General features: G+C 45.4%; 1 protein-coding gene across 1 annotated transcript in view; it reads right to left on the bottom strand.

The window, feature by feature from the left end:
- wwox (WW domain containing oxidoreductase) overlaps positions 1–12162 on the bottom strand; it is a 160111-nt gene that overhangs the window by 96708 nt on the left and 51241 nt on the right. Inside the window, exon 8 of the mRNA XM_033634625.2 lies at positions 8348–8612. Coding sequence (XP_033490516.2) covers positions 8348–8612 — 265 coding nt within the window. The remainder of the gene's footprint in view (positions 1–8347; positions 8613–12162) is intronic.

The following is a 12162-nucleotide window of genomic DNA, read 5'->3' on the forward strand; positions in this document are numbered from 1 at the left end:
AGGAGAGGCCTGCGTGAGCGGCTATCACAGAACACAAACGCGGGATAAAAATCACTACTCCCACACTCTCGGTTACCTGATGCTAAGTAGGGTAAGGACAAGAAAATTAAGTATCATTTAATCTAAATGGGTAGTTAAACACCTTTTACTTAGAGAGATTGCAAACCGTGACCTCCTGGAGATCAATCAGAGATATGATCATTGGGTTCGTTTACACGTGATCACATGATCGGGAGCATATGGAACAAAAAATAAAGAGATGCACGTTTTTCAGTAAAATGTGTTTAACGTGAACCATCAGCTTTAAATGCTTCCTTCAAACTGTGAGATCACAGCGACCCGTGACACCCGACACATCAGACCACAGTGTGTTTGATGAGAAACCCAAACAGTACCCGGACCCAGCTGTATTTATAAACAAGCTCTTTACAATCTCACCCCAGAGGAGGAAAGGTGAAATATTACATTAATATGAACAACTATTAATAATAACCCCCCTCCCTCCCCTCACCCCATCACTCCTTCTCTCTCCATCTCTATCTCCCTCCTTCTCTCTGTCTCTGTCTCTGTCTCTCTCTCTCTCTCTCTCCCTCTGCCTCTAATCCTATCATGCGGGCAATAAGTGTATGCACCATGAGCACATTTAATTTCTGCGGTTGGTTTTCAGCGAGCCCAGAGGTGAGCCTTAATAAGGATCAATGGCACTTTATCTGGGACAGCACCCACTTCACAGCATGCAAATTACACAGCAACCCTTAAAAAAAGAAATGGATTTAATTAAAAAATGTAGAACCACGGGCTCTGGAAATTCAATTAAAGGATTTATGCAAAGGTTGGCTAGCTTTTTGTGTTGCAGTTCCTGCTTATATAATGAGCTTTTCATATTAAAAATCAATAGGTAATCTGGGCTAGGGGATCGGCTGCTTATGTACATTTTTGAAATCAATTTGAAAAATAGTCCATCAGCTCCATGTCACAACAAAGAGGGGAGGGAGCAGTGTGTGTGTTTGTGTGTGTCGAGTGTGTCGGGGGGGTCAGTGGCAGGAAAGCAGTGGGAGTGAATGGGTGAGAAAGGGGTGATAGGTTACATCTTTCTCCTCTCTGAGGGTCATGGGAGAAAAGCTCTGACGCTCTGGAGGTAAAGGAGATGGAGGGTGAAGGAGGCAATGTGGAAGAATGGAGGGTAAGTGAGTAAGGATGTCTCTCTGGCCAGGTCAGTTTCTGGCTCTTTGGCCTGTTCTGATCCCTTCTATTAGAGACGGAGTCCCCTGGCAATGAGGGTCTAGCTGGCTCTGACCTGTGGCTCTGGGGTAATTTAGCCCAGCCCCAGCTCAGACTCAACTCAGACTCAGACAACCCAGGCTGGGGAGACGTCCTAATGGCCTCCCTGAGGTGTCTGGAGCTGGACGAGCAGGGAGGATGTGGTTGAGGCTTTGAGTAATGTTTCTTCACAAACAAAACTGTCAAAGTCTCTCACAGAAAGACATCCTATACAGAGGTTAAACTAATGTGCACTGCACAAAAATGTATTTAAAAAAGCAGCATCAAATTGCAGCTTTAAGTAGCAACTCTAATTTTTAGAAGTTGTTAAAAAACTACTTTCTTCCTCAACTTCTTCTGCTTTCAACACGGATATTGTTCATACCTCCTTCACACTCATGTTGTATAACTACGCAGGCAGGAGGGGTGAATGACTGACTGCATACAGTAGCAGACTGTCAGCATTTGATTGGTTCTTTATTGATCCAGACACGCTCTCCATCACATCAACTCATCCACAATAAACCATTTACACAGTTTCCCTGTGCAATGGACCACATAACCAGGCCTCAGGCCATCTCTGTTCACCCAGTGCGTGTGTGTGTGCGTGCGTGTGTGTGTGTGTGTGTGTGTGTGTGTGTGTGTGTTTTCTTTAATGAAATGGTATCTCCGTGGACAATAATCCCAGTAACAGGATTGGGCAGGAACACACATGTCAATACAGCCAAATGGGATTGTATGCTTTTATCCATCCCCACACCAACACATCTTCTCTCCCTCTGTGTGTGTGTGTCTCTCCCTCTCTGTCTCCCTCTTCCTCCCTCCATGTCTCTCTCCCTCTCCCTCCCTCCCATATATAGTGCAGAAGCACAGCGGGGAATGTCTGGCAGGAATATCACGTTCATTAAATCTACTTCCTCAAAAATGATCTAAAACATGGCCTCTGAAGGAAATCAGTGCATCATCAGAGAGGTCCATTCTCGCTATGTGAACCTCATACCAATTGGCATAATGTGTAATATTCTGTCTACACCACTGAGAAGAAACCTACACAGTGTCTCCAGTCAGGCTGGAGCTGACCCCCCTCCTGTGTAGCTCCTAATCATCCAAGAGGACTCTATTACAAGGGCCTGGCAGCTCATCTAACCCCACAGAGGAGAAGGGGGGTGGCGTGGAGACTGGAACCTCTGCTCCTCTGTCTTTCCACATGGTTGAGCACCACACACAACACCTGAGCACACATGTGCGCACACACACACACACACACACACACACACACACACACACACACCCACACATACACACACACACACACACACACACACACAGGTTGCCTGGGTGTGCAGCAGAGCCATTGCGTCTGTGTGCTACACCAGATAGCAGATAGAGCACCTGACCTTATGATTGTCTGCCGGAGAAAAACTGATAAAGAACACTGAGGTAAAAGTGGCGGCTGTGCTCACACGCAGCACCAACCTCACTGTACATCTCTTATATGGTAATGCTGATGTCTCCATCGCAGGACCTGTCTCTGGGGTTAAACCCCAAGGTGCAGGAGCTCCTGGTCACAGTAGGCAAGGCTCAGCAGAGGAGGCACCGGCAGTCCCACTACTCCTAACTGAACAACCGTTTCTCTAATACAGTCCTGACTGCTGGTGCCTGGTCAAAAGTTCAGCCTGTGCATATGTAAAAAGGTGGCCTGGTGCCCGAGGCAGGATCGTGGGTAAAATAATCACACTAAAACGCTAAGAAGCATGGGACTAGGCGAGAACGCTGATGAAACTGGCCCCTGGGGGAACTGAGGTGTCTGATTGGACCAGCAGAGCCTCTTAGGCCTGTGCCCGCAACACCTCCCTCCCCTCTTTCTATCCATTATAGTGGATGATGAGGTACTGGAGCCACTGCCCACACTGATCTCCATTCAGCTCCGCACTGTCTGCGCCTATAGTTAAGGTATAGATTAGATGAGTATAGGCTGAGCACAGCTGCTCAGAGCCTGAGGGTACACTGATCTTGAGGGAGCAATCAGTCAGTCAACAAAATGTCACAGGGTCAGCGTTACAGCATGACAAGACGGTGACAACTTTACAAAAGGTTACAGCCCAACTAATAACTGCAACAGCCACTGAAATTCATTCTGTGCCGTTTAAGTGTGAGTTATGATTCAAAGTGTACTGTCTAATAACTTTTACAGCATATAGTCAGAGGCCTGAAACCCTATCCTGAAATACTATCCTACATCAAATAAATCAGCCAAAATCTGTGTCAATCAAATTTCGAGCATTAAACAGAACTGTGATAACCGCTGTTTTTTTGCTTAGTCTCGCTCTCTAACACACACACACATACCCAGGCACACACACATGCAGTACACACCACTGCAGGCCAGATCATTCGGCGCTGATAATCACACCAAAGGACACAGGGAAAACTCCCACTCTAAACACGCTGAATTAAAGAAACAGGAGTTACAGGCCTGGTCGCACAATCTCTGATAAGTAGATCAAGGCGCGGGGAGGGGAACATGATGTTAGTGAGAGATAGTTTGGCTGATTAAAATGTCATGGCTCTTTATAGATGCCTTTCTCAACTCAGCAAAATGGAATCAGCTCTGTACATCAATAGCAGAGTGGGCTGTGCTCCCTGCTAATAGAGAAGTTTCTTTCCCTTAAGTAGAACCCACAACACAAAGGATGCAAAATTGAGGAAGTCAAAATATATTTTGGTGATACGCCATCAAAATGCAGTAGCAAAAAAAAAAAAAAAAAGATAAAAGTGAAGAGTGAAAGTGAAGCGCTGATAAAATAAGAGAGCATAAAGCACAATTAATGAGGGAGGAAAGCACGGACATGATTGGATGACCAAGTGTGAGGCTTATGGCCTGACATGACATTCCCTCGCCTTTACTACAACAATCAAATTAAAGATTTAGGACCACATGTAGCTCCAGGTGTTCCAGTAGTCTCCATATTGTGAGTTCATGTGTGTGCTTGTCTGTGCATGTGTGTGTGTTTCTCCCCGTGTAGGGCAACTGTATATCACTCCACCTGTGCTCCTATAAATCAAACCTGTGTTTTAAATGAGAGGCTGGTTATTTGTGCAAGAACACACACGGGGGCTTTGTGATTGTTTTTTGGAGTCGACATTCTGCTTATGTTTGCATCCCAGAACAATCTCCATGGATCCCGCAAGCGTACGCAAGCAATTAAAGCGATACCATCTTCATATCCCTGCAACCAATAACTGAAATAATATCACTGTTTTATTAAGCCCTTAATGTGGGGGCAGAAGGAGTGAGGAGTGGGATTTTAAAGAGGATACACTTTCAGGGGCCTTATCAACCCCAGATTTAAATAAGAGCAAATGCTCAGCTTAAGGGTGTGCCTCTGTATCTGTGTGTGTCTGTGTGTAAGGCTGCGTGTCTGTGTGTGGCCTTTATCAGACACGAGTTTTAGCTAATCGCTGTGTCAGCACACCAGAATTTAATTACTAGCTCTACCTTTGTCCTTTAATATTTACTAACATCTACACTATGTTTAATTAACCACGTGTAGGAGAAAGCCGTAGCCCCGTTCTGGAGGAAGAAACCGCTCTGCTAATTGCATCTGTGCGCTCGCATCCTAAACGTTAACACACCCTTCTCTCAGACACACAAAGCACACAAACGCGTCATCCACTCTAGGGTGCAATTCCAAATCATCTGATTAAAAAGCATGTCTAACAAATTTTTGTTCCAACTAAAACTGACACAGACCAGGTTTGTGGGTTGAAACAAGACAGGAAGTGATGAAAAAGACCTTAAAAAAAGTTACGGGACGTAAAGAAGGAGTGTTTTGTGACAGAAGTAGCCAAATTGAGGAAATGTTCTGCTTGGCATTTTGTGAAAGGTGCTGAGGAGCAGTTCCTCTCATCTCTCATCCTATGTCAGAAGGAGGAGAGACAAATGACAGCCCGGGGCCTTGTGTCTGTCAAACATGATGGATCAGAATAACGCTTCACTAAAACTCCAGCACGCTGCCTTTCAACACATCACATTTTCCCTTCAGTGCAAACACTAAATTGATAAAGTATGAAGAGTAGGTAATGGAAAGATGTAATAGTCAAACTAAAGCATATATTAGGAGGCCACGGAGCCTAAAGGGTAGAGAGCTGCTATCAATTGAAAAGTCTTGCAGAGCAGAGGACACAATATAGACTAAGATAAATCACAGTGTTGGATTTTATCGTTCATAGCCAAGGTGTGAGGACGTTAACCTCAGGCACCCAACGTCACCTTACAAGCACACACGTGTGCTATGAACAGTCTCATGCAGTCATTTATTGTACAGCCACACCAGATGCATCCTCACAACAGTCGCCACTCTGAGACGTTATTGCCTTGAGAAGAAACTTAAGCAGTATGTTTAATTGGATGCCATTAACAGCAATAGTTACTGTAGATGTGCTGGAAATAACCCCAATGCAAACACTTGATAATAAACCAGTGTAATGAATTAAATTGCTTCAACTTCACATCCAAATCTGAGTAAAAAAAACTGTGACAATTGAGGTACAATTGGCTCTGTGTAGCTGGAGCAGAAGTCCAGTAATAAAACACCACTCGGGTTCACATCAGGCAGGCTGTTTTCATCCCCCTCCAGAGGTTTCTCCATCATTGCCCAGGTGAGCATTACATACACCCACAACACCACTACATGCCTCATTTCCACTGCATGGTACAACTCGACTCACTTTTTGTACCAGGTCCTTCTCTGTTTTTGTTTTCCACTGTTGATAGTACTGTTAGGTTGAGCAGTATGTTCTTTAGTAGTCAAAGTAGTAGTTCATTCTTTCTTTTGGCTGCCTGGTAATGGACGGGGCTTATTAATTAACCCAGAGGCTTATGTCTGATAAGGCTTTTTGGGTGGCAGTATCAGGAAGTGATTTTGGCCAACCTTGAGAGGGAGAGACCTGACATCGGAGAAACTTTTGCCCGCTGACTGTATGAAATAATGGAGGTAGCTACCATGACACAAACCACTGGCTTGTGGACTCCCATTTTAAAGCCTCAAGTTCAGCATTTTGGCCATCGTCATCTTGGTATTTGGAGCCAGAGGTGACCAAATTTGGCTGAGAGGTGGAGCTGTGGAGGAGCAAGGGGTGAATCAGATTCGGATTCACAGACTGTAGTGACACCTTTCAGCAAAATTTTAACCCATAACAAAATATCAGTACCCACCCCAGTGCAGTGTGGTTTTGTGGGCTGCCATTGTTTTTTTAATCTTGATCAAGAGAATAAAAAATTGTGGTCGCTATTCACAAAGCTTGGCTATTTAAAAATGACGGAATTGTACAAGATGTCCCGTGGCTTGCAAGTGACAATTCTCTTTCCATAACCGCTCATCCTGTTAGGGGTTGCAGGTGTGCTGGAGCCTATCCCAGCTGACACTGGGTGAGAGGCGGGGTACACCCTGGACAGGTCGCCAGACTATCACAGGACTAACACACAGAGACAAACAACCATTCACGCTCACATTCACACCTACAGGCAATTTGGAGTCACCAATTAACCTGCATGTCTTTGGACTGTGGGAGGAAGCCGGAGTACCTGGAGAAAACCCACGCTGACATGGGGAGAACATGCAGACGCCGCACAGATGGGCTCCCCCACCCTGGGTTCAAACCAGGGACCCTCTTGCTGTGAGGCGACAATGCTAACCACTGCACCACAGTGCTGCCAACCAGTACCACATTCTATCCACAACTTTTGCTGACTGAAAACCAAAAAAGATGAGTAGGTGAGTAGAGCGGAATGAGACCATGCAGTGGAAATGTGGCAATAGAGTCCCCACCAGAAGCAGAAAACCGGATGCTGTTAGAGCTGTTCATAAAAACAGAAAGCCTCCTGTCTCTACAAAACACAAATGAACAGAGGCCACACTCTCAAATCAGAGGAAAACTCCAAGACAGTGCTGCTCAGCTTCATGAGTATCCCCTCACTTGACCTGCTCCTGTCTCCCTGGGTAACTCTTTCAAAGGAGAGGGTACTTCCTGCTTGTATGCAGTCGTCTGGTTCGAGAACCAGTGCTGTATGTAGAGGTAAGGCCAGCTACACATGCAGCTGTATCTCCTGCAAGACCTTCAGCTTCTTCCCCACCAGAGAACGACATTCAGTGTCCCAAGCCCCTAACCTAAGACCAGTTTGCAAAAGGGCGACTCTACCAGGAGTCCCTAACCCAATAACACAGCTCCCAGGGTCACAAGGGCACGTTAACTCCCACCACCATCACAGTAGAGTGTCAATTCTCCGAGGGGGTCTGGTTTTATTGTTCAAAATTAAACTTGTAAACAGATAAAAAAAAAAAAGCGCAGGTCCCTCTGGCACAGCACCTGGCCTCCTCTCTTTGTATCTCTCAAAAACAGTCTGTGAGGACATAACGTCTTTAATGTATCTCTGCTGCTCTCAGACAGGTTGAGTCAGCCTGCTAATATGACTCAGAACTTAAGATAATGCATCTGAAAATATCTGGTAATAGGTTCTCCTGATGGGAATGGGGGTAGATGGTAAAAACATATTTGACAGAGAGCTTATTATCTTAGTACTCCAGAGTACATGACTGCATAGGGGCAGAGACTTGAGTTTGCGCAGTGCATTTACTGTAACCTAATAGTGGCGGTACACAGGATCTGGAATATCGCCTACCCTTGTGAGAGGATAGGGGAACCGCCTCTCAGAGTTAAATAAACAATGACAGGAGGAAGAGGAAAACAAACCACAGACTATCTCTCTATCTATGAAACCCAGACTCTCTCCCTGAGCCCTCAGCACTCAGCAGATCAACCCCTCTCCATCCTTTTTCCTCTCCTCTCTCCCAGGAACGTGCCAAGACAAATATATAGGCTGGGTAAGGGACACATCGGAGTCAGAGCAAGGAGATAGCAATATAGTGAGGTGAATTCACAGACTTTCTTCCCATGTACAAAATCATAAATAGCTTCAGAGCAGCTCTAGTGAAATAAAAAGTTGCCAAATGTACAGGCCAGGTCGTGCTACAGTTTGTGCAGACACAAGGTTACATAAAAACTTCACACTGGTTTTATCACTTACCATAGACTTGGTGAAAGGTCTGGCCAGAGTGAAGAGAAAGGTCATCAGCCACCAGCTCCGGTGTATGGAGGTGTACATCATGTTCCCAGGATGCACTGCACTGGAGGTGACACCGTGAGGTGAGAGGCGGCGGTGGAGCTCGTTGCTGAAGAGGATGTTGCAGAGTTTGGCCCGATTGTAAGCCAGCATGGACCAGTACTCTTTCTTTGGAGGAGACAGCAGGGCCAAGTCCACCTTGGCACATGAGTCTAACAGGTCTGTGAACCTGAAACATAGTCCAGATCAAGAGTGGTTAGTGTGTGTGCGTGTGTGTGTGTGTGTGTGTGTGTACGTGTGTGTGCAGGCTCTCTACTGGCAGATGTGTGGTGCTGGCTGCATACAAATCAAAGATGTGACATGATGTTCTTTAATTGCCTGCGACAGAGCTGTTAAACTCCAGATGTTTGACAAGGCCCCTTAAACATTACACTACTCGTTGTGTTATTATGCAGTCACGCAATAACATCACAATACACGGGCATGGAAACTACACTCCCTGCGTGTCGTGTGTGTTTGTGTATGCGTGGGAGAAGGAGAGGTAGGCTCCAAACCGGCGGAACACATCCTACATATTAATCCAGTCATTAGAAAACAACCAATCAAAGTGTCACCTGGTTTCCTTGTTGTGATTTTACAAGCTCGCTGCCTCTTGTTTACTGTCGCCTTCCGCAACATCCTTGCTTGGCTAAATTACAACATCTGCAGGCTTTTCATTTCATGTGCTGCAACTTCATAACTACTTTAGCAAGTAGAGGTTGATAAATCAATTGCTTGAGCACCAAATGTGGTTTTTTCCCCCCAAATTCGTTCACGTTCTACTGAAGTTGTGTGTTATAACTGAATGTTTTACAATGATACTGCAATCAATGGATTACACTACCAGATGATTCACTAAAAACTTGCTTAATAAAACATAAAGATTTTGGTTAATGAAAATATCTTGTCCTACATAAAGGTATGGAGCCAGAGCTGCAGCTTAGATCTCTCAGAGGTAATTTCATTAAGGATATTATCTCCCCTTGTTTGGCCAGATCTGATGCAGTACTAGGGCAAAGTAAACCTGTATTGGGCCAATTCCACAGTAAGCCCCTGTGGTGGAAACTGATAAAGTGTCCAGCCATTACCCGCGTGTCCATCTCTCCCACCCCGTCCCTTATAGGTCACCGCTTTACCAGCGGACAAGGGGCTTAGGGAATACAATATGCTGCCAGGTCAGGGGTCGCATGCGGCTTGTGAGGGGAGGCTAAGTGAATAAACGGGAAATCAGCTGAAACTGAAAATAACACAAACAAAAAAGGGAGCGACTTCAATAGATGTAATATAGGTCTGGAATGAGGTGGACAGAATGGAAGATGTAATATGAGATATTGTCTATTTTCGCTCCTTCTTCCCCTCCCTCTAGTCCATGTCAGTGTGTAACTGACTCTCTCTGGTCCTGCCTAAGCCCCCTTTGAAGGGGTTAAAGCCACCGCTGCTTGTAGAGGAGAGAAGGAAAGGTGAGAGTATGTGTCGGGCAGGCAGTGAAGGAGAGAGAGGGACCTGTAGGACAAAGAGTGAAGAGAACACCTGACCAGTCTTGGCCTTGAGATGTGTATGAATCGTACACGCTGTTCCGATAGCGGTTTTGTTTTCACACCACCAAAACTTGTGTGACCTCACTTGTTATTACTGTGTAGGCAAGTCTTGCATCAATCACATGCTGTCAATACTCCCTTGATGACATGCTTTCTTTCAATAAGCTTTTCCTACCCTCTCTTCCTCTTACTTTTCCTACAGCATGTAATAGCAGTGTGACCCCCGAGTGAATCTGAGTGTCAAACCATCCCCTCCACTGTGCCTGTCCTCTCATGCATGGCGCTCTGTATAACATAACTCATACCCGGGCCCCTGTAAAAGTGCTGCTGTTTGATCTGCTAGAATAACTCTGCGTATGTTCTCCTTGTCTCAGGTCACTCTGCCGAGCTCCAATCAATCACTCTGCTTGGCTGTCTGACTGACTGAAGACTGGATCAATGTCTCTCACACACACACACATGCATGCTCACTAACTCTGAAACACATGGCTCAGGGCTCGGGCTCACAGATCACTGCAAGACATCATGCCTGTCTACTGTATGACAAGGAAAACAGAAGCCTATGGACTGGAGTTAACAAAAAAGATGGACGTGAAGAACAATAGACGGCAGAAGGAGGGAAAAGAAGGGAGAAAGGGCCTGAGTCAGGGGGTCAGACAGAAAGGAGCAGATACTTGATCAAAGTTAATTTTAGCTGATAAGTCCATCCATCATGTTGATGATACGTTTAATTCACAGTGACAGCCTGTGGAGGGAAATGAGTTTTCAGTGAGTGAGGCTGTCATGTTTGACAATATGCATTAAGTCTGAGCTATCAGTTTGTGGTGAAAACTCGCCAATGTACTGTAGCGGCTGTAACTGCGTGACTGGAGCTGAAGAGTTGTTGGGCTACTGTGACGCAAATATGGCTGAACTGTGAATGATGGGAATATGGGGCTAACAACAGCGTGGTGCTAAACAACATTCCCAGCCCTAACCCTTCTGCCAGGGTGTTTGGTTTCAATTACAGCAACCTGTGTGGAACATTTATGTGCCTTGAGCGTTAGAAGACACATTAGAAAAAGTTGGACGTCATCAAATATTAACTTGTTATCAGGAGCGGAGCGAGATGTTATAGGCATTCGGTCTCAGTCCAAACCAAGGGGGGGTCCGGGGGGGTCTTATTCTTCTCCCATTTAACACAGCTATATGCTCTATTTTTCAAGCCACTTGAGATAATAGAATGCCTAAAAATCTGTGCATCATTCAGGAAAAACATGAGTTGCCAAGGAAAAAAACATCCTTTTCCGTGTGCATCGTATTTTGTATCTAACTGTTCTCCAACTGTCTTCATCGTTTTAAAACCTGGCACAACAAATGTTGACGATGACTAATTTTCACTCCTGCCACCTAAAAATAGGCAAAAATTGTTTTGGTCATCTTGGGTATTTTTTGATAATGAGACATGGTTCACTAAACAATAAAAATTTGTCTAGGCTGGGCTGGTTAGTACAACATATTAAAGCCTCACCACTTCATTTATTTTCCGTAACCGCTTATCCTGTTGGGGGTCACTGGAGCTGACATTGGGCGAGAGGCAGGGTACACCCTGGACAGGTCGCCAGACTATCACAGGGCTGACACATAGAGACAGACAACCATTCACGCTCACATTCACATCTATGGGCAATTTAGAGTCACCAATTAACCCGCATGTCTTTGGACTGTGGGAGGAAGCTGGAGCACCCGGAGAAAACCCACGCTGACACGGGGAGAACATGCAAACTCCGCATAGAAGGGCTCCCACACCCTGGGGTTTGAAACCCTCCACCCACGGTTCAAACCCAAAACCCTCTTGCTGTGAGGCGACAATGCTAACCACTGTAATGCCGCTCCCATTTAAATCCATCCCATAATAATCTGGATTGCTCTAATTACAAATAAAGGATCCCCAACAAGGCTGAGTAAATGTGGTCTTCAGTACTCTGAATTCAATATTAGGCCAACAGAAAAACACTTCCTAAATTATATGAGATTACTTCAGGGAATAGCATTGACTCTGGGCTTTTGAGAAAACGTTTGGGGCCGGAGCCCCAAATCTCTGTTAGTGGAAGCTTATCCTAAAATAGGGAAATAAATCTTTGCAAGTGGTGAGCAGCACAGTGGTGCAGTAGTTAGCATTGTTGTCAGGGTTCCTGGTTCGAACTTGAGGTGGGGGAACCC

This window comes from Epinephelus lanceolatus, chromosome 5 (assembly GCF_041903045.1).
Source record: "Epinephelus lanceolatus isolate andai-2023 chromosome 5, ASM4190304v1, whole genome shotgun sequence".
Taxonomy (NCBI): Eukaryota; Metazoa; Chordata; class Actinopteri; order Perciformes; family Serranidae; genus Epinephelus; species Epinephelus lanceolatus.